Source organism: Madurella fahalii (genome assembly GCF_045866475.1).
Source record: "Madurella fahalii IFM 68171 DNA, scaffold_2, whole genome shotgun sequence".
NCBI classification, from domain to species: domain Eukaryota; kingdom Fungi; phylum Ascomycota; class Sordariomycetes; order Sordariales; genus Madurella; species Madurella fahalii.
This window is the reverse complement of record NW_027263972.1, coordinates 3,697,845-3,719,759: the sequence shown is the minus strand read 5'-3', so window position 1 is coordinate 3,719,759 and position 21,915 is coordinate 3,697,845. Positions and strand designations below refer to the sequence as shown.

The 21,915-nt window shown below is 55.8% G+C and overlaps 6 protein-coding genes across 6 annotated transcripts; 1 reads left to right on the top strand and 5 right to left on the bottom strand.

Annotated features, from left to right (window-relative positions):
* Positions 1-649: 649 nt before the first annotated feature.
* On the bottom strand, positions 650-1,207 carry RPL26A (60S ribosomal protein uL24; the record flags this gene model as incomplete). Its single annotated transcript, XM_071059265.1, has 3 exons — positions 650-934; positions 1,009-1,121; positions 1,189-1,207. The coding sequence occupies 3 exons, from the start codon at positions 1,205-1,207 to the stop codon at positions 650-652; spliced, it is 417 nt and encodes a 138-aa protein (XP_070915366.1).
* A 683-nt stretch (positions 1,208-1,890) lies between these two features.
* MFIFM68171_03843 (Sfi1 spindle body protein-domain-containing protein) lies at positions 1,891-4,935 on the bottom strand (the record flags this gene model as incomplete). The annotated part of the gene is made up of 1 exon (XM_071059264.1): positions 1,891-4,935. One exon carries the CDS (start codon positions 4,933-4,935, stop codon positions 1,891-1,893), a length of 3,045 nt encoding a protein of 1,014 aa, XP_070915365.1.
* Positions 4,936-5,782: 847 nt separating this feature from the next.
* ILS1 (isoleucine--tRNA ligase) lies at positions 5,783-9,199 on the bottom strand (the record flags this gene model as incomplete). Its single annotated transcript, XM_071059263.1, has 4 exons — positions 5,783-6,891; positions 6,945-8,646; positions 8,709-9,062; positions 9,125-9,199. The coding sequence occupies 4 exons, from the start codon at positions 9,197-9,199 to the stop codon at positions 5,783-5,785; spliced, it is 3,240 nt and encodes a 1,079-aa protein (XP_070915364.1).
* A 1,087-nt stretch (positions 9,200-10,286) lies between these two features.
* MFIFM68171_03841 (BTB domain-containing protein) lies at positions 10,287-12,017 on the bottom strand (the record flags this gene model as incomplete). Its single annotated transcript, XM_071059262.1, has 1 exon — positions 10,287-12,017. The coding sequence occupies one exon, from the start codon at positions 12,015-12,017 to the stop codon at positions 10,287-10,289; it is 1,731 nt and encodes a 576-aa protein (XP_070915363.1).
* A 1,445-nt stretch (positions 12,018-13,462) lies between these two features.
* On the bottom strand, positions 13,463-14,410 carry MFIFM68171_03840 (Transcription activator GCR1-like domain-containing protein; the record flags this gene model as incomplete). Its single annotated transcript, XM_071059261.1, has 1 exon — positions 13,463-14,410. The coding sequence occupies one exon, from the start codon at positions 14,408-14,410 to the stop codon at positions 13,463-13,465; it is 948 nt and encodes a 315-aa protein (XP_070915362.1).
* A 4,790-nt stretch (positions 14,411-19,200) lies between these two features.
* Positions 19,201-21,766, top strand: PKH1 (serine/threonine protein kinase; the record flags this gene model as incomplete). Its single annotated transcript, XM_071059260.1, has 2 exons — positions 19,201-21,339; positions 21,416-21,766. 2 exons carry the CDS (start codon positions 19,201-19,203, stop codon positions 21,764-21,766), a joined length of 2,490 nt encoding a protein of 829 aa, XP_070915361.1.
* Between the last annotated feature and the right edge of the window lie 149 nt (positions 21,767-21,915).

Below are 21,915 nucleotides of genomic sequence, written 5' to 3'. Positions count from 1 at the left end.
GTGCCTCGCCATCAAACCCCCATGTTCATCGAAGCATCTCCATGGAAGTCTGCAGGCGAGAGCAAGGGAGATCTGGTGATTGTCCCCCGTGCTGGGTTTGCTCTTCGCCAGTCGTATACCTCGAGAACCATGGGTCTAAGTGGTTAACGCGGAGATATCCTAGCGGTCATGTCCTACCTTTGCAGGCATCCGGGGATGGTGGAAACTCTTAAAAACTCCCTGGTCGCGTATCTCGCGCCGTGTCTACGACTGTGATTGTTAGTCCGGAGTACATGTCACACCAAGTCAACGGCGGTTTAAAATAACGGCCTCTGAGCAATATGCGAGGCGTGAGCTTCGGGAGAACCTCCCATGGAGCATTTCACAGCAAGCGCAAGGCGACTGGCATTGTGAAATGGCCATTGAGAACAACGTCTCGATTCGTTGACACTGCATCTAAATCCCGAGTCCGTCCCGTGCTGTCATGCGGCGGAAGACATCCGCCGAATTCTGCAACCGAAAACAAGAAGCCGCAAAAGACGCCAGCGCCGACCGGGTGGTCCCTTGACGAGGAGCAATGGGTGGGGGTATTCGTCTCCGTCGCAGCCGAACCGAGTCCTTTTTGTTTTTGTCGTCAATTTCTCATTTCCTCCCACGCGATACCGGCACCTCAGGCCGTGGCCTTGCCCTTGCTCTTGGCGGCCTGCTCACGACCAGCCTTGATGCGGGCGAGGATGTTCTCGCGGTCCTTGTCAAGCTTGAGTTTGGTGATGACGACGTTGCTGGGGTGGATGCCGAGCGGCACGCTGGCGCCGGTGGCCTTCTCCCGGGTGACACGCTCAACGTGGATGACGTATTTGAGACGGTAGACCGAGGTAACCTTGCCCTCCTTGTCCTTGTTCAGGCCGCGAACGATCTGGACCTCGTCGTCCTTGCGGATGGGGATGCTCCGGACCTGGCGCGCGAGTATGTCAGCTCATTACCCGGGAACAGTAGCGGCTTGAAATCGCGCGAGCTTCAAGAACATACGTTGTACTTCTCACGGAGCTCCTTGCTGAGCGGAGCGCTCATGATGTCGCGGCGGACGCTCGAAGGCGCACTGAAGTGGGCCTTGCGAGACTTGCGCCTCGAGGACGAAACGTCTGCAGGCGCGCTTGTTAATTCTCAAGAATCCAGGAAGGTTGTCCAAAGGGCAAAAAGGTTACTCACTTGCGCTGACCTTGGCCATTGTATCGGATCGTAACGACGGAGGACAAGGTGTCGAGTTGTTGATCGCCGTGATCTTGACGAGGAAGCAAAAAATAAATCCAAGTTCTGTGGGTGCCGGAAATTGGTGCAGCCCTGGCAGAATCTATGCCACCGCCTTCCTGTTGCGTCCTGCTGTGGGGAAAGGAATTGCCAGGCAGCGCTATCAATTTTCGGGTGGATCTCTTCAGAATCCCAAAGCCAAGGAATGAAAGCTTTTATTGATTTAGCAAGTATCAGCCCGTGCTTGAGTTAGCATATTGACAATTACAATCGTTCTGGATAGTCTAAGTACCACTTTGCATGTATCATATCAGTCATCTTGACCTCTCCTTCAAATAGCAAATATTCGTTTTGTGACCATCCGGAGAAAGCACATCTCTTACCGTTTCGTAGATATCCAAGAGTGTATTTTCGTTTGAACGTTCGTTTGAACGTTGGACAACGTCTATTCAACTGCCAGCCCATTCCGGGAGGCGCCCAAAAGTAATATATACCTATGGGGACCGTTTCCGCCCATTCGTCCAAGGCAACTCATGCCACAAATCCAAACCCTTAACGCCGTGCGTGCTATGCTATGGGTATATCCAACCATGTAAATGCCAACCGTAATGCTCATGATGTCCCCAGTTTTATCCCGTTTCCAAAGACGCCCCTTGAAACCCATCATCTATACAAATCCTCACCCGATTCCTCCTCAGTAATATCCGCAAACCCAACCATCCTCGATCTTGCGCCTCCTCCCACTCCATACCGCTGCCTCAATTCGCGCTCATACGGCGATGGTAAGACCGCCGAGGGTGTCGTGGTGGTGCTCGGGCGGTATCCCAGCGGCCTGGCACTGCCCGTCCACTTTGTGGGCGTGCTCATAAAGCCCGGGTCATTCAACTCGGCATCGGGCGAAAACGACTCTTCGTCAAACTCCGCCATGGGACCGAGGCGAAGGGATGATCGACCAGTCGCGGCGGTGGTGGCGGTGCTGAAAGTAGCGAGCTGACTTGCCGTGTAGCCAACCACGGATGACCGCGCAGCCAGTTGCTGGCGGATGCTGCGTCGAGAGACGGTGGTGCTGAGGCGTGGGTCGATTCGAGCTGCCGCCGACTCCGGGACGGCCTTTTGCTGCCAGGCGTCTAGAATCTGGAGGCACATCCGTCTGTCGTTCTTTTCTTGCACCGTAGCGGCCATGTTCCGCCTGCTTGCCTGCTGGAGTGTCTGGAATTCCCACTTCTCCCAGCAGCGGGCCCGCGTCTTCTCGGCGTCGTAGTCGATGGCGTCTTGCATGTTCTCCTGCTCTTCATGGAGACGGCTTTGCCATTTCCCGCAGTAGACTTCAAGCTCGGCATCCGCGGCAATCTGCTGGATTTCCTGCGCCCTGTTGGCAGTGTCCCTCCAGGAATCGAGGCAGTCATTGATGTCCTCCCGTTTGTAGTGGACGTTGACGTGGTGGGCATCGCGGCCGGCCTCGACAGCCTCTGCGGTGGCCGACAACCACTTGTCGAGACAAGATTGCGCGAGCTCCACCTTGTACCTCCGCCTGAACTGCCGCAGTTTGCTCATCATTTTTTCCCTTCGTGCCGCCTCGGCAATGGCTGGCCATTCGTCCAGCACGTTGGACACAATGGCTCTCGTTCTGTATCTGTCGGCCTGTCTCCGGTAATAGACGTTCCGGGTCGCCTTCTCGTGGCAACGCAGCCGCCAATGGTCCAAGCGCGGTTTGGTAGTGCGATAGAGACACACCAAATCGGCGTTTTGCGCGTGTGTCCACATCTTCTCGGTTTCCGTGAGCCAAGTATCCATCACCTCGACTCGCGCGTAGTATTTTTGGATGTAATCAGCCTCTTGCTCGTGCCGCATCCGTTTGCTTTGGGAGTGTTGAGATGCCGTGAGGAATATGTCCAGAACCTGTCTCTTGGTTCTAGTTTCGAGATGTCGTTTGTACCAGGCAAGCTTCTCCTCGAGCGCCCAGTGCGTCATAACCGCCCTTTTGGTCTCCTCCTCATCATGTTGGATGAATAATTTGAGCTTCGTCTCCCGCTCCCAATGGTCGGCAGATTCCTTGACCATGAAGGCGTCGGCGAGCTCCGCGTTGCGTTTTGCTTCCTCAAAGACTGTATACCACGCTTGCAGGGCGTTGTCCTTTGTGTACTCTTCGTCCTTGGCGTTCCACTGTTTCAGCAGCGCTGACAGTTTCGCTTGTTCCTGCCAGGAATCCAGGTTTCTGCGGCAGTCCTGCACGAGAAATTGCTGTGTGCATGCATAGGCGTTGTACTGAAGATCCTCGACCTCTTCGAGCCAGATGTTAAGTGCCTCGTCGAGCAAGAGATTGTCGTCCAACGCAGCAGCCACTTGGTATTCTTCGGCTGACTCGCGCGCCCTGGAGGCCCAGGTGCTCAGACACTCTTCGGCGAGGCTGGAGACGTAAAAGCCCTCTGCGAGACGCTCCTTGGATATTTCCAACATGGTATCGAGGGCACGCTTGCGGAGGCTCTGCTCGTGCCAATGGACGGCGACTTGTTGGCGTACTTCGTGATAGAATGTGACCTGGCTCCATTTTTGTAGGGCATTGAGCAGGATGAAATTCCTGACTTTGGACTCATCTTGGACGTGCTGTGTGTGCCAACTCTCAAACGCCCGCTTCCTAACGAGATGTCTGCGCGCCACCGCCGTCCGGTCGATCTCCTCTCGAGCTTGCTCTTGCCAGTAGGACAACACGTTGCGTGCCGTGTAGATTTCGTAAACTCTGCTGGCGCGCCTCTCCATCCTCGCAACGTAGGTCGCGTGCTCGGCAGCAGCCTCGGCCGCGAGTCTCTGCTGTTGCGCGGCGGCAGCCTCTTCCCTCCAAACATCGAGGACTTCGCCCAGGAGATCATTGTTATCGTACTCCACGGCAACAGCCCTCAGTTCAAAGTTGTTGTGCCTCGTCTCCCTGGCGACATTGTGCCAGGTCCCGAGAACCTCTTTCAGGAGTTGCTCGGCGTCGCGCATCCTGATCTGTTCCAGCTTCGCCTCCAAGTCTTGTGTATCCGCAACGCGGTGGTGCTCTTCGTGAGGGACACGCGGTGAATGGTCGTCCTGTATCGGGGCTGTGGTGTCGCTGGCACGGCGGATGCCATTGAACCCGTCATCTGATCGAGGGGAGGGAGGAATGAGGTCTGTAGTAAGGTCTGTCTCTCCAACGGTGGAGGGGGACCTAGCACGTTCTTTAACGAAGCCCCGTAAGGAAGGGCGAGGATGGGAGCGGATCGGCAAATCGTAAGCGAGGTCATCGGACAAAGAAAGCCCCTCTGTCGGCTGCTCAATCTGGCCGTTTCCGAGGGCAAAAGATGCAACTGATGGCGGGCCGGCTCCCGGGCTGCTGGGGACAAACTCGAGCTGAATGCCCATTCCCTCCAGGACAATCCTGAACTTGTCGGTGAGCGTTTCGCCCAGGCGCTGGCCGCCGATCTTGAAGATGAGGCGTGAGATGTGCGATGGCACATTGTCGGGATCGTAGCCATGCCGCGGGAGGATCTCTTCGGCGGCGAGAAAGAGGGCATTGGTTGGAAGACGCTCCCTCTCGGGGAGGGCTGGGTAGAGGGCCTCGCCGAGGGCGACGATGGAATGAACAAGCGCGATGTCCTCATCAGAGTACAATTGGCTGTTGGAGAGGAACGAGGAAGAAGAAAGACCGACCCTACCCTCGGGGAGGGGCAAAGACGATTGAGTCGACATCAGAGAAGGCACCGTGCATATTAAGCTTGGAGCTTTGCAATGAGAAAGTATTACCGGGCAGGCTTGGGGCTGTGCAATGAGAAAGTGTCACCGAGCAGTAGCTTGCAGTAACTTGCAGTTTGGAGCTTTTGGGCGAGAGGACGCGGGGCGCGTCGAGCTGCCGTGTTAACGGGATTAGCGTGACATAATCCCGATGGCTGGCATGTGCTGGGACCCACTCCGCAGGGCGTCCTGGGTCTTGGCAGAGATGGCTGGGCCCCACCAGCGCACCAGCCAACTCAGCGTCACCTATAACATTTTCCGGTACATCCATCCACCTCCTGTTAACAGCTGGGAGGGCCTGCACCTGGCTTTGATCTCAAACCTCGCTTCAGGGCAGCAAATACCAAGATGCAGCCAAAACCTCGCCCAATCCAGCGCTTCGCCCAAGCCGTCTCAAAATGCTCTGCTGAGGTAGGGTGCATGGTTCTTCTTCACCGTTGCAAAGCTTACCGTTTGTTAAACACAAAACGTGCAGGCTGCCGTCTATGGCAAGTGCATCGTTGCAGATTACAACCATGTGCACAAGGACAAGTGCGCTCAGGAGTTTCTGAAGCTCAAAGACTGCTACTTGGTACGTAACTAAACCGTTTCCCCCCTCCCTGTGCACAAAGCTCCGTAAATAAAACACTCCATCTTACTCGTCCAAATTAGACAGCAGCAAAGGGGCGGAAGTGAGATGAAGAAAGCTGCTCAGCCTCCAGAGAAACTCTAGGCTCTGTCTATTCTCTCAGCTGCTGTGTGTACGTCACGCTAGAATTTTTGCTACGCCACGAAGCAGACTCTGTCTATAAGCAGTCATGCTCCCTTAGAGTTTGAGCAGCCGCAGCAGGAATGTGGCCCTCTGCACTTCTTGTTCCTCCTCCGCAATGATTCCCTCCTCTTTCTGCTCTGGAATCGTGCCCTCTAGATGCGTCAGCTCATGCTTATCTAGTGGCCTCCGTAGCGCCTTGCCAATCGTCTGCTTGTGCGTCACAAACACTCTCTCAATGCCAATCTCCTCCGGGTCAGACAGGACTCTGTACTCCATCTTGACGTCATCTGTCGTCTGCAGACCGGCCTTCTTACGAAGCCGTTGCACCCGGTTAATAATCTCGCGCGCAAGACCCTCCTCAGCGAGGCCGGGATATATCTCGACGTCAAGGATGGTGAGGACATCATTGTCCGTGTTGGTCTCCAGGTTCCTGGACGCGTCATCCTCCCTCAGCCCGCGCTTGACCACCAAATCGCCTTCCTCAAGCGTGATGCCGTCGACCACCAGCTTGCCGTTGGCGGCATAGCTGTGCGCTTCGTCACTGGTGACATTGGGGAGAGCCCTCTTGACCTTAGCCATGTCTTTCTTGAGCTTCTTACCGAGCACAGGCCAATCCGCCGTGACACTGTACTGCACCCCGTAGTTCGCCTCGTCTGATGTCAGCACCAGGTCCCGGACATTAAGCTCCTCGGTGATGTATCCTTGGAGCGACCGGACATCATCCAGGTACTGAGGGTCGTGGTGGATGACAACGAGCGTCTTGAGGGGTTGTTTCAGACCGACAGTCCGCCTTTCACGAGAGTATCTAGCCAGCTCAATGACCTTCTGCATCCGCTGCACCCGCCGCTCGATATCGACATTGAAGAGCTCCTGTCGAACTTCAGGGAACGACAAGAAGTGGACACTGCGGTTATCTTCGCCCTGTAGCTCCTTGGGGATATGAGGAAGGAGCTTCTGATAGATGGTATCCGTGAGGAAGGGCGTGAAGGGCGCGAGACCGCGGCACAGCGTGAACAGGACCTCAAATAGCGTGTTCAAGGCATGCAGGGTATCATCCAAGCCGTTCTCGCCCTTCAGACGCTTCCGGTTGAATCGGATGTACCAATTTGTCGTGTTGTCGATCAACTCCAGCAGCTTGGGCACGACCGTGTACAGACGGTAACCTGTATTCCCTATTAGCACTTGCGAGCATGGATGCGGGGTGTTGTCAGCCGACCTTTCATCTCCTCATTAACAAATTTGAGCAAGCTCTGACAACTGGCCAGGATCCATTTATCCATTACGTTCGTATTAGAAGACTCCATGCTCGGGTTGAAGACGTAGTCAACATTCTCCACCTTCTTGAGCAAGGCCACTTGGCCTTCAAAGAACTTGTAACTGTTCCAGAGGGGAAGGAGAACCTTGGCCACGACCTCCTTGACTCCTGATTCCTTGAAGCGAAGGGGCTCAGCCCTCACCACAGGAGAGTTGATGAGGTAGAGCCGAAGAGCATCAGACCCGTACTTGGCCATGACGATACTGGGATCCGGGTAGTTCTTGAGCCGTTTCGACATCTTCTTGCCATCCTCCGCGAGAACAATGCCGTTTACAACGCAGTTCTTGAAGGGGGAGACGCCAAAGAGATGTGTGCCAAGGACCAGAAGAGTGTAGAACCAGCCTCTTGTCTGGTCGAGGCCTTCTGCGATGAAGTCACCGGGGAAAGACTTCTCGAACTCATCGCGGTTCTCGAACGGGTAATGCTTGCTGGCGTAAGGCATGCTCCCGGACTCGAACCAACAGTCAAAGACTTCCTCTACCCTCCTCAAGACGCCCTTGCCCTTCTTGCTGGGGATGGTGATGTGGTCGATCTTGTCGCGGTGCAGGTCAGTGATCTCGCCCTCATAACCGCTCAGCTCCTTAAGTTCGGCAATGCTACCGATGCAGACGCGCTCTTCCATGTCCTCGCTCACCCACAAGGGGATGGGCGTGCCCCAATACCGGTTCCGCGAGACGTTCCAGTCGCGCGCGTTCGAAATCCAGCTGGCAAAGCGCTTCTCCTTGACAAATGACGGGACCCAATGGGAGCCTTCAATGTTTTCAAGCATCTTTGGGATGATCTCGGGAATGCGCACGAACCAGGACGGGACCGCCTTGTAGATGAGGGGGGTATCCGAGCGATAGCACATAGGATACGAGTGCTTCAACTGCGATTCAACAACCAGTTTCCCAGCACTCTTCAGATACTTGATGATGTGCTTGTCGGCCTCCTTGACATGCATACCAGCGAAGTCGGACACCTTGCTCGTGAAGACGCCAGAATCATCGACCGGGTCGGGAGGTGGTCGCTTCTCGGTTACGATGCCGGCCTCGATAGCGACATTGTAATCGTCCTCACCGAAAGCGGGCGCTTGATGGACGATACCAGTACCGCTCTCATCCGTAACGTATGTCGCGTTGAGAAGCCGGAATGCGATATCCTTGTATTCCTCGTAGAAGTACTTGAACGGCGGCTCATACCGCCAACCGAGCATATCCTTGCCCTTGAACTTCTGCAAGACCTTGAACTTGGCCTTTTTGGGGTCCTTGTACAGAGTCCCGAGGAGCTTCTCCAACAAGATATAGTTCTTCCCAGACTTCTCGTCGTGAATCTTGATGTATTCAAAATCCGGGTGTGCTGATAGTCCTGTGTGCGAAGGCAGCGTCCAAGGAGTCGTGGTCCATGCGAGGAAGCTGGTCTCTGGGTCATCGAGTAGCGGGAAAGCGACAACTACGGCAGGGTCCGTCACGTCCTGGTAGTTCTGGTTCGCCTCAAAGTTGCTTAGGGCTGTGGTGAGAGCCGTAGAGTACGGCATCACTCGGTATCCTTGGTACACCTGGCCCTTGTCAAAGAGCTGCTTGAACACCCACCATTCTGATTCCATGAATGTGGGGTCCATAGTCTGCGAACATCAGCGTTACTTTTAAGTTCTCTTTCGCTCTTCACAACCATATAACAACCCACCTTGTAGTCGTTGTCAAAGTCGATCCAGCGCCCGAGGCGTTCAATGGTGTGCCTCCATTCCTCACGGTACCGCATCACAATAGACCGACACTCGGCGTTGTACTTCTCCAAACCCAGCTGCATGACGGCGGCCTTGCCAGAGATGCCGAGCTTCTTGTCGATCTCATGCTCGATGGGCAGTCCGTGGGTGTCCCAACCAAACCGACGCTCAACGTGGTAGCCCTTCATGGACCAGTATCTCGGAATAATGTCTTTGATGGTCGAGGCCAGGAGATGGCCATAGTGGGGGAGGCCAGTCGCGAACGGTGGGCCATCGTAGAAAGTATAGTTGGGTCTCCCTTTAGATAACTCGACCTGGCTGCAGAGTGAGTATACGGGCATATAGGGTTTCGTTGGGAACGAGGAATGCTGCGAACCTGCCGCTCGAAAGCGTTAATCTCGCGCCATCTCGCGATGATGGCCTCCTCCTCCTTGGGGAAGTCGATCGACATGACGGACCAATTCGCACGGCAAATGTATGCAAGCGGTTCGAGGAACTGAGACAGGCTTGCTATCTGGTTGAGGAGCCCCAGAGTGAGGTGGGCTTTGTACTTGACAGGAGTTGGGCTTGACCTGACTCACTCCACCACAGCCCGGCTGCTGTGAATAAATTTCGGCGGGTGTGACTCGACCCGAACACGGCACTCCCGCCGCACCAGAATGGAGGGGTAGAGGGGTTGCGGGGTCGTACGGCGTAATTTCCAACTAACAGACAGGGCCCTGCTCACCGCCTTCATGCACAGACCAACGAGTTCAGCCGGTGAAATTCTGCGAAAACATGAAATACAGACGTGAAATTACAATACCAACCCGAGTTACGGTACCTTGTTTTGACCGGACCCACCTCTTTCCTGCAGCAGAGTTCGGTGTGGCATTGTTAGCGCTTCAAGACTGCAACCGTGAGCATCTCGATCTCCAAACTCGTGTCTCCTTTCACCACTCCGCCCACTCCCGAAAGTATCAATACCTCGCTAGCATTGCACAAGTTTCCTCTTTACGGTCTCATTACAACTTGGAAAATAAAGATAACTATGCGGTCTGTTGATGATTCATTCAGCCTTCATTGGGCACAAGCGGAGCTGTAACGGGGCATGTCCGTTGCTCAACTCGAACTTGGTCATTCAGTGCCTCTAATACCGGCAGCTACACAAGTATGTCACAAAGCATTTGCATAAACACTACTGGTCACTCGGAGTGCTCCTTGAGGAAGACCAAAATACTTCCAAACTCTGAAGTTCTTCCTATGTCAAAATGTAAAGGCAACATTGATTGCAACCTATCCAACAACAACAAAAACAACAACGGGTATCCTCGAGAACAGCGCCTATCCTTCCGTTACATCCAGTCATCATATATATATCATAAGAAAACGTTGCACATCAGTAAGAACCAACCATTCAGAAGATACCAGGGGACGCCAGGTCCCGCCAGCCGCCTCATCCCCGGCCCTCTCAAACCCAAACAGTATAAACACCTCCTCTTCAGCCATAAAGAAACAGCATTACACCCATCGCCGAACCACCAGATCATCCACGCCCATTATTCATAAGTCCACGGCAAATCCCTATCCCCCACCGTGGTGCACGTCAAATACCCAATTGACCCGGCGCCATGGCTCATCTCCAGCTCCAAGCCACTCCCCATCAGCGGGCGGACCACCTCGCGCGCCATCGCCTTGAGCTCGTCGATCCTCTTCTCAAACCGCCTCAGGTTGTCCCGGCTGTAGAGGTCGGGCGTGAGCTTCAGGAAGCGCTTGCACTCGTCGTGGCCGAGGTACCCTTTATCGGAACCCGAGCCGGGCCCGGCCCCAAGCAGCCGGTACGTCCTCCCCAGCGACGCAAGCGGCGGGATGGGGGCGGCGACCGCGTTCGAGCCGTTGCCACCGCTCGCCGAGCGGCCATTGTTTGCGCCGCCGCCGCCGCCGCCGCCGCCGCCCGCCGCGCTAGCCCCGCTGCCGCTGCTGCTGCTCAACCCGCGCCCGCGCGAGCCGGCCGCGTCGCGAGGACCCCTGCGCTCCGGCAAGGGCGGCATCGGTGGAGTGGTGTTGTCTGCGAGCCACTGGCGGAAGAGGCTGACGGCGAGCCAGTCGAGGTAGTTGGTCGCGGGGTTGACGCGCTCGCCGGCGCGATTCGTGAGCGTGAGGCGGAAGAGGCGCGCCTCGATGCGGCTGACTGTTTCTTCCAGCTCGTCGACCTTGTCCTCGATGATGTCGACGACTGTCTCGGGCAGCGCGGCGCGGATGGACCGTTCGCCCGCCGGCCATTGGCCGACGACGTGGATTAGGGCTTCTTGGAAGATGACCTTGGATCGGGCGAGGTAGCCGAGCCGGAGGTAGCTGATTGGGTACTTGGCGATTTGTTTCCAGAGGCGGGACTGGAATTGGAGGAGATGGTGGTCAACGCGAGGACCGACTACGGCGAGGGCATCGTACTGGTCTGCCAAGGTGAGGAGCGACTTGCATTGCACATAAGCGTCGGCAATGTTGATGCCGTCGAGAGAAGGCGGGTAGTTGTACATGATGCGGAAGAGGTTGTCATAATCCCGTAATAAATCCTGCTCTGCCTGGGTCGGGGAAGGCAGGGAGGGAGAATGCGTCGCAGAGAGGCTCAAGTTGGCGACCGACCGGAAGAATGAATGCGAGCCCGACTTGTGGTGGTGATGCCGGCTTGAAGAATGACTAGGTGGAGGGCCGCCGAACAGCGAGTTCCCCGTTGGCGGCGGGCTGCTGCCCTCCTCCTTTTGCACCAGCATTGGTATGTCATTCTGCCCCGCCCCATAATCAAGCTCGTATCTCCATCTCTTCTTAATGGGAGTCAGGGCCGTGGGTGTGTGCTTCCCGCTCCCATCGCTGCTCCCCCCTTGATCGTCTATCCGTGCCAGCTCCCCACCCGATGCGCCCCTGGCTTCGATCGCGCCGGCCGTTCCAGGCGCCGGTAATTCGGGGACCGCTTGCGCGCGCGACCATTCGTTGCTTGTGCTGGCCTCGAAGAAGCCGGAGCAGCGGGTGAGTGTGTGTCTGTGGAGGAGGTAACGGTTCTCGTGCCCGGTTGCGACGCGCACAACGATTTCGACGTCACCGCTGTGGCTGAAGATGGGAAACTCGTTCTGTGGCACGAAGGCGCTGCCGCCGGCGTGGGAGCGATTGTAGCGGCGTGAGCGCGACGACACATGCAAACCTGCCGACCTGCTGCTGCCGCCGCTGGTGCCGACGACGGACGACGGTCCCCGCAGCGCCAGCGACTTCAACCCGTCGCTGTGCTGCGACACCATGAATGCAGGAGGTTCGGCCGTTGCTCCACCGATGACCCTCTGGTCTCGTCTGATTTTCTGTCGTTCGAGCTTCTCGTGGCAAGCCCCTTCTCGCGACCCGGCTGCCTCCTGGTTACCCGTTCCTAAACGGCACGGGCAAGCTTGACGGCTGGCAACTGACCGGCAGAGCTGATGTCGTACGAGAGCGGGGTCACTGCATCAGGGATTCGTCCCCAAGATGGAATCCAAAACAACTGCCCGGGGGAAATAACAGAGGTGAGACGAAGGTCAAAATATCGGTGCAGTTATTCCTGCAGGGAAAATGGTCTGTTTTCGCGATGAAAAACGTCGAGCCCGTGACTCGGCGAGGCTGTGTCCCGGCTGTCAACGGCGAACGAACTGCTGCTGCTACTGCTTGCGATTTCGCCACTGCCAGGAAGCTCGGCAGGCAAGGGCAGTCGGTTCGCTCTGCCAGCAATGATTGGTGGCCAACGTCCGGTTTGCGTTGCAGGCTGTCGCCTTGGTGAAGGACCATAGGCGATAGCAATAAATAGCGGCGAGGAAGAGATGAAACAAGTGGGAAAACTTATGACAAGGTCTTCGGCGAACGGAAGCGAAACAAAGGAGAAGGAGAAAAAACAAGGTCGTGTTGACCGAAATGCCTGGGCAGAGAACCAGACGCATCCTGCACGTTATTTGAGCTAGGTCGCGATGCAAGCTCCGGGGCACGCGTCCGCGTCCTCGTCCTCCCTGCAGGTGTTCTCTGTGGTCTGTGTCACCCAGACTCGATTCGGGGTTCCTTGTTCAAAGCGATGGTTTTCGTTTCCGGCATGATTGAACTACTCGATATGGAGGGCTTTGGAGTTGATGAGAGTAACGTTGTGGTGTCCATTGCTATTTGCGCCGCAAAATCATTTCCGTTTGCAGTGGCTGGAATGGAACTATTCTTCCTTTCCAATGCTGACTTGTAAACGGCAAAGGCTTAAGTCGTTAACAGTTATTGCAATATCCTAGATTTAAGAAAGATGGCTGGCGAAACTGGTTGTTCCAAGGTCATTCTCCGGAGGCTGGGAAGAAAGGCAAATGCCAGCCGATGACAGCTGTGGCGGCCAGCCACGCCAGTTCTACACACGAAGCTTAGTAAAAAAACCCCCGCTCAGCTCTTCACTTGTTCACTTCGTTCAGAAATTGCAATTGTCGTAACGTAAAGTCGAATTGCCCTTAGTAGTACAATATCACTATGCAAACCCTTGGCCGACTCCGAAAATCCCCGATAAAGCCAGGTTACCTTTTGATCTGCGAATGAGAAAGAAGAAAGAACCTTGTCCCCAAAACTAGAATATCAGAAAAGATAATGCGCGCTGACGCTGCCAGCTCAAAACCATACCGGCCACTGGACCACTCAACAAATCGCGCTGCAAAGCAAGCACCTTCCTGTTAACGCCAACGCCACATCACGAAGCCATTCAGCTCATGTCCATCTCGACGGAGGTGACGGGAGTAGCGTGGGCCGTGATCCCAGAGGTTGAGTCCAGGGACTTGGGTGAATTGGAGGCGTCCATCGTGTCGAGTCCATCGAAGACAGGCGGAGAAATCTTGAGGTTGTTTAGGGCGCCTTCAGGAGTCCTGCTGACAAGCCGGCCTTGGCGGAGATTCTCGGCAAAGAGGAAATATCCTTCGGTGGCTTCAACTAGGTACGACTGGAGGCCGCGACTCTCCAAGAGGATCTTGACGTTGGTGACGGGGTAGTGATTTTCGATGTAGCGTGCCCAGCCGCGTGCTGCGGCTTCGATGTTTTCGCTGATCCGGCTCCAGCCAATGCCGAGATGAAAGGTGAAGTCGTCTACGATTGGCTGCGCAATGGAATCTGACGAGGCTGTCATTGGGTTGGTCACCTCGCGCGTAGGACTAGAGCGACGGCTCGGGAGCTTGTCGTTTGCGATGGTAGGTGTCGTCATGTCCAGTCGTTGAGATTTGTGGCTCCTCAAGGATGGGCGCGACTGGGCCAATTGCTCCTGGGCAAGAAGGGCGGCTTCGGCTTTGCGTGCCTCCTCCTCAGCAGCCCGTTCCTCGACCCACGTGCCGGACTGGCTGCCAGCATCGGCGACGTAGCCAGCATTCTTCTTGATGAGTGTCATGCCAGGACCATAGACCCATTCATCCTCTGGTTCTTTAACGACGGGAGCCTCGACCACCTTCTCCGGAGGGTCGAGGTTGACGGATGCCTCGTCTCTGGACCGTTTGCGACCGGCGACCAAAGAGCTGCGAACGAGTTGCGCGGGCCATGAGACTGGCTGGCCGAGAGATATGGCTTGGTGCTGCAGGAAGGACTTGCCGAGCGAGACTTGATGAGCGGCCTGTGGCGGCATGGCCAGAACTGGCGACGAAGCGTAAATGCGATCGAACGACGGCATCTTGGGAAATCTGCTGGGTATGCTAGATGAGTATAAGAGATTGGGTTAGATGCGAAGAAGGCGACACTGGTCAGCTCAACGCGCGTCAGTGGTAGATGTAAGTGCTATGTTAAGACAAGTGCGGCACGGCAGGGAAGGCAAAGTCGAGTAGCGACGTGTGGCCGGGGTCGAGTAAGCAATTGGCCAGAAGAGAGGGATGGCGGAATGGTGCCAATTCCGCAAGTGAGATTCTGGAGATTGATGGTATTGAGGGGGGACGGATTGGTGTCGGCGATGAGGATAAGCAGTAGAGGAGGTAGTAGGAAGGCCCCCGGGCCTGGCACGCGACGGCGAGGGCAGCGTGATCGCGAGTCGTGTAAGTGGAGGGCGAGGTGGGCGTGGCCGAATGAGGGTCAGAATGGTGGGAAGAGATATGGAGAGAAGATGAAGTGGTCTGGAGGTTGTATGGAGAAGGGGAGAGAAGTGAGAGAAAGAAGGGAAGGGAAGGAGAGAAAGAGGAGGGAAGCAGGGCGGCGACAGATGCGAGGCAGAGGCAGAAGACTGCCGGTGCAGGAGGACCATGCGAGGAGCTGCGAGGCAGACAAAAAGGCATCGGAGAGCTGGGACTGCGGATGTGTCGCATGGAAGGGCGCTGGGGCATCCCATTGGCTGCGGTTCCGGGTGGGGTTAAGACCCACAGAGATGCTCGTGATTGGCAAACCCGGTCGTGCAGCAGTTTGAGAGCGGCGGAACATGCCAGGGATCTGTATACGGCTAGCGTAAACCGGCTGTTGCCCTCTGGTTGTCCTGCTCTTTGCGCTGACGGTCCGTGCTCTTGCTGCTCGGAGTGGCCGGCAGGTCCACCAGCCCTCCTGCCAGCTTTTCCCATTCGCTGGCTGTAGTCTTCCACGCCCGTTCCTGAAGTGCTTGGTTACGACGCCACACAAATTGTGGCCAGTCACGGCTCCGCAGAAACCATCTCCCGCAAGTCATCGGGCACCCGAGACCCACACTCACGTGCCCATCGCTGTCGTCCTGCGGAGCCACAGATTGCCGGTAAGATGCCGCATCCAATATAACGCGCTTCTCGGTCAGGATCGCCAACACCCCATGTCATGAGGCTGGTGATACCGGAAGGCCAAACATGGACATTGATGGACCTGCAAAAACAGACTTGTGAGGGCTTGTATGGATGTATTTTTAGTGCTCTCGAACGGAAATACCGTAATTGCTTCCAAGTCTCGTGTGGTCACGCTCCACTTCTGCATGAGCCTACCAGTGCTTGCAAAAAACTTTGCTTAACAATAACGTCTGTGGTATACACTTGGAATCTCGGGGACTGCCTCCGACGGACTGCTATCTCTCCTGGTCGGAACCCCAGGCCACTGGTGATCTAGATTGCGACTCACGCGTCGCCTCTTCAAACAAGACGGCATCGTCCATGTTCTCGATGCCGCCATACAAACCCATGAACCCAGGCGTTTGCAGTCCCAAAGGACTAGGCTCCCTCCTTCCACCCCGGCCACGCCTTTGCCGGCTCGTCATAGGTGTCCTAGCGGGCTGCGGAGATCTTCGCCGCGCCGGGAGTGTATACGATCCTTGTAGGCGACTTTGGTGACGCGCTTCAGGCAAGTTCTGCGGTGTCCGTGGCTGTGACAAGGCCGGTATCGAGTCGTTGTATATCCGCAGCAATGAAGCTCTGGGCAGTGGTGTCGGCGAACGCTCGTCTGATACACTCTCCTGAAGTTGGGAGTCAGCATTGCTGATGTGAACAGGAGTGCTCAGAGTCCAGTCTGCAGAACCCCGGTTGCGCCAAAGCCTTCTCTCCGCTCTAATCGGCCCTGGCAGTTCATAGCGATATTTTCAGCGAATCGAACCGGACATACCTGGCTAGACATGGTAGGTGTGTTCGGCGTGGTCTCGACATTGACGGACGCTCCCCGGGCCGTGCCATGACGCGGAATGGGCGGCTCAATGCCATTGCTCAGTTCCCCGTCTTCTCCATATATTGAGTTCTACCACTTGTCAACATCGCAAGAAATTGCTAATGCTGCAGCGGGGAAGACCAACCGGATGAGAGGAGGGTGAACGGGATGCGGTGAGCTGGATTGAAGCGGAGGTGTCCGATTCCCATAGTCCCATTAATGATGCTCTGTCGGCAGACGGCACAACTTTCTGTTCCACCATACTTCTATCATCATGAGGCACTGGCACAGGGGTAGCCGGAGTGGAGGACGAGCCCACAGAGCCGTGAAGACCTTGCGAGTGGTCCGAAACCGACGCCGCGTCAGTAAATGCTGCATCGGATGGACGGAGCCTGGGTGTCATCGATAGCAGAGGTGCATGTAGGGAGTGTTGCCGTGAGGAAGAAGGGCCCATGACCTCTTCACCAACCTCCCAACGACGCTCTCGTCTACCAGAGAGTTCCGGGAGTAGTATGAGGCCATCACCACCTCTCTGTCGAAGGACCAGCTCGACTGGCGGGCGGTCCACAAACGGAAACGTTCGGCTGCCGGCGTCCGGAGGAGAGATATCCCTTTTATCCCCGTCCGGCTGCGGTGCTAATTCTCGACCAAGGGTGTCTGAGGAGGAGGTGACACTGCTGGACGATGCGTCTATTTGGCCTCTGTCTACTACACCGTGTAGGGAATGGACATCGTCCGATTCAAGGTACCTGCGAAATCGGCGGCGATGTACAACTGCAATAACCTCGGCCATGGCCAAGGTGATGACTGTCGGGCTAAGGCGGAACATTATCCCAATAAATACGATGGTCGCCTTTGAGACGATATTGACAGCAATGGATACACCGAAGGAAACAACGCGGGAACTGAAGGGAACAATTGAGATTGGCATTGTGAGCAAAGACGGCCGCTAGTACTGTTCAAGGAGCGCAAGTGACAGCTCCTGAGAAGGTTTGGAAAGCACAAGATATGGCGATGTCGGGAAGGAGCGACGACGAGGCTGTCCTCACTTCCAAGCTTGTGTCACTGTGTTGCCAGCAGTTGAGCTGAGAGACAGATCACATATGGAATTCTTAGAGAAGCTGCGTTCAGTGCACTGCGTTAGTTGCTTTCACACGGGTCCAAAACACGGGGAAGTTGTCGAGGCAGGTGATAATTAGGGAACGGCCTTTTGGACTATGGAGAAAGTCCCGTTGTACTATGGTCCCGTCTGGCACCCCTGCAACCATCTGCGCTAAACTTACTTTGGCAAGACCTCATTGAAAATTCCCAGTTTTGCTGCTTGATGTGCAATAGTTAGGCAGATGAATAAGCTTTTGAACGGCAACGCAAACAATGCTCAATGGGATACTATTCTATTAAATATGCTGGATTCGAGAAAACTAAGCACTCAAACAGCATCAATCATTTGCAACGCCCTTTTTTTTTTTTCTTTTTTTCTTTTTTTCTTTTTTTCTTTTTTTTCTTTTTTTCTTTTTTTCTTTTTTTCTTTTTTTCTTTTTTTTTTTTTTGGGCTTGAATAGGCATCATCCATCCACTTCTGCGTCCGCTTTATATCAATCTTCAAGCCCATTAAATAGGCTTCCATCTGAAAGGGCTTAGTGCAAGTTCCGTTGAAGGTGGGTCAGGTGAGGCCATAGTATGATAAGACATTCCTCAGTCCGAAGCAGCCATTTTCTCTTTAGAACCCAGGTTCGTTACCGGAAGTCGAATAGCGCACCGACCGCGACACCAAGAATAGCATTGTCGGCCCTGCAGGTGGACTCTTTGATAGGGTTAGGTTGTCCGATCATGGCGTCGTTAAGATGCGGCGAGATGCAATGCTCGAGGACCGCTTGCAGCATTTGAGCCCCCACAAGATCCAGCGCTTCTCTCCCCGACCGCGGACCCTCTTTCAATTCGAATGCCTGGAAAGAGATGCTAGTGCCACCGGGAGCGAGCCTAAATCTTTTCAGAGACACCGTCGAAAATAAACTGAAGTGATGCGTGAGCTGGACACGTCCTTGAATGACGAATGTCAGTGGCTAAGCACCGCTGCTGTCCGAACTTTTTTTTTGCGACTCCAAATTTCCCGATCGAATGACACATGGCCGCTAACAATTAAACGGGTGCCGGAAGAGCCCACTTCCTCCCCGACGCGTCTGCAATTTCGCTCTGTAGCCAGGTCCAAGGCGCTGTGGGCTATCTTTTCTGTCATTCTATTTTCAGCTTACGCCGGGACTCCACTGGATGGTTTTACTGGTCGCAGTCTCCCCCATCTAGATCTGAGTTTGCTAGGGGACGGTGTACTTTCCGTTGTATTCTGCACAGTACGCCGACTTAGCTCGTACCTTGCTGGAGACCCGTGTGAGGCCAAGTCCTCCACCACCGAGTCGTCAATCGGCATACTCGCAACTAACCCCTACAGAGTACACCACGACCGACTCTCGCCCAACCGTCGTTTGATTAACCCGCGTCCCCGCAGTCAGCTAGGCCGGTTTTCGATCCGCTTGTCTCTTCATCGGAGGGCAGTTCGACCGTGCACCCCCGCATTCCGGTGCTTCATTCGCACGAGGTGGGCTGCTCGATGCCCAACAATCGCTAAATTCACGGGCCCGGCCTGCCAGCAGCATCTCGATACGAGACTCACAGAGACCTACGGCTACTGAGGCTCGCGTCGACGCCCCGCCATCGTCTCCCAATCGCCACCCTCGCGGCACACTGGCCCTGGCCCTGCCTTTCGTTCAAGCAGACCGCATGCCCGCCGTCAATACTACGTAGTCGTTCACTGTCCTTAGTCGCTACCCGCTCGTCTTTCCGCTCGCCGATTTCGTCACCGCCTTCGTTGGAGCCGTAAATTCGTGAATCATGAACGGTGACCTCAGTCTCTCCCAGGCACTAGGGGGTCTACGGATTGCCAATCCCGACGACTCCCCAAACCCTTCGCAAGACACCTCTGCCGGCCTAGACGACGCCCGGACAACCCAGCCCGCGCCCGTGGCCGGGAATAGAGGAGATGCTGCCCCCCGGACTCCGCAGAATGCTGAGGCTCAAGAAATCTCCCGAGACTCCCCAACCCGGCAGCCGCACACATACGAATCCGCTGCCGCCATCCTCAAGACTGCACAAAACAATCTGAATGCTGCCCGTGCCCGCGCAAGCTCGAACAGCGCCAGTGACGCCATCCAAGCAGCTCAATATGGCTCGTACCAGTCGGAGAACGGGAGCCACTCGCCAGGGGCTGGGCAAAATCGGAGAATGGAGCACGACCAGCAACAGGGAGCTCACTATCCCGGCCTAAGGAACGAGATGTCGCAGTCCTCCGTGCATGGAATGAGGACCGACCCTAGAGTTGACCAACCAAGCCCATCGCGCATGCCATCACGAGAGCCAAGCCGGTCGCATCATTCCGGCCGACCTGGTCCGGCTCAACCAGGGAACGGGCCGAGCGGTATGCTACCACCGAGGAGGAGCTCGAGAGGGATGGGCGGAGGGTATGCGTCGGTTCCGGGCGTCCCGCATGCGCCGCCCGGCAGTTATGGACCGGACATGCCACCGCTGGCGAGCAGTGAGGAGTGGAAAGACCGAGGCGCGGCGGTCAGCCTGAGGAAAGAGGTCGATGCCGAGGGTCGGACGATCATTAAATCGGTCAAGAAGGGCGTCAGAGATTTCACTTTTGGCAGAGTACTGGGCGAGGGCTCGTACAGCACCGTCTACCTCGCCACCGATCGTCAAACCCTCCGAGAATACGCCGTCAAGGTGCTCGACAAGAAGCACATCATCAAGGAAAAGAAGATCAAGTATGTCAACATCGAAAAGAACACGCTGAACCGACTCACGGACCATCCCGGTATTGTCCGGCTCTACTATACTTTTCAGGACGAATCGTCACTCTATTATGTGCTGGACCTCTGCAACGGTGGCGAGCTGTTAGGCGTGTTGAAGAAGACGGGTACCTTTGATGTCGAGTGCACGAGATTCTACGGCGCCCAGATTCTGGACGCCATTGCGTACATGCATTCGAGGGGGGTCATCCACCGGGACCTCAAGCCCGAGAACGTGCTCTTGGACGATCAAATGCACGTCAAGATCACTGATTTCGGTACCGCCAAATTCGTACAGGGGCCGGCGGAAGAGGCACCGGGACCAGGCAGCTCCCAAGACGACGAGAGGAACGCATCTTTTGTGGGGACGGCCGAGTACGTGAGCCCGGAGCTCCTAACAGACAAATCTGCGGGCAAGCCCAGTGACCTGTGGGCATTCGGGTGCATTATATACCAGCTCCTCGTTGGCCGCCCTCCTTTCAAGGGCGGCACGGAGTACCTGACGTTCCAAAAGATTGTCAACTTGGAATACGAGTTTCCGGCCGGATTCCCGCCGGCCGCACGAGATCTCGTCGAACGATGCCTAGTGCTAGACCCATCCCGGCGTCTGACAGTGGAGCACATTAGGAACCACGAATTTTTCGACGGGCAGCAGTTTGGCAAGGAGCTGTGGAGGATGAAGGCGCCACGCCTGCGGCCATATGTACCTGCGGCGCAGGAGCCGCACATCATCCAGCTAAACGGGACAGGCTCGAGCCCCCCAAAGCCGATTGCAAATCCGCGGGGGCCCCAGGCGCAGGCCAATGGGTCAAGGCCCGCCAGAATTATCACGGAACTACCACCACCGACACAACTCGACATCGAATGGTCACCTGTGCTGACGAGGAACAACGAAAGAATACTAAAGCTCGGTGACTTGATGGTAATATCGTCGCCGATCCCTAATAGCCCGCACGGGAAGGGCGACGGCGACGGCCACAAGAAGCTGTCCCGTTTCTTTGGCGGCAGTACAACCAAAAAGAGGCAACGGCTGGTTATGATCACGTCTAGCGGACGTATCGTGCTCTGCCCGGCCGGTGGGGACGAGAAGCGGGCTAAGCAGGAGATCTCGTTGCTGGGAGCAGATTGTGTCTGGAGGAGCCAGTTAGACGCTAAGGGGCAGATGGTGTGGTGTGTTGACACGGTAAGTTATGCATGCTCTCTTCGTTCTAGCCCCGCCCCTCGTGCGTCAGAGCGGGACCACTGAGACAGCCGCACAGAACGGGGTGCACTACACATTCGAAGAACCCAAGTCTTCGCAAAACGAGGGCGCAAAGTTCTCGGTAGACGAGTGGATCGAGTCGCTGGAAAGGGCGAAGGACCTGGCAATCTCACAAAACGTGGTTGGCTCGTACAACAGCGACAACGGATTCGGCGACATGTCGTCGTCAATGTCAAGCCCGGCAAGCACCATGGGAGGCCGGGCGAATTTCCCTGAGGGATACAGCATCAGCGATAGATCGGGTCGCAACCAGCTCAACAAGAGTCAAGCAAGCTTGGAGGAGACCAATGTGAAGCGCAACCGCTTCAGCAAACGGCAGTCCAGGAACGGGCTTGGGGCGGCTTTCTGATTCAATTGCTTTGGTTTGATGAACCGTGTGGCCCACCGCATCCTTCTGCATGCGGACATGGAACATTATGCGTCTGTCGGTTGCGGCCTCGGCGGTCGTGGAGGATTAGACATAAGATGGACTCGACCATCATGGAGCACTTTCTGCGG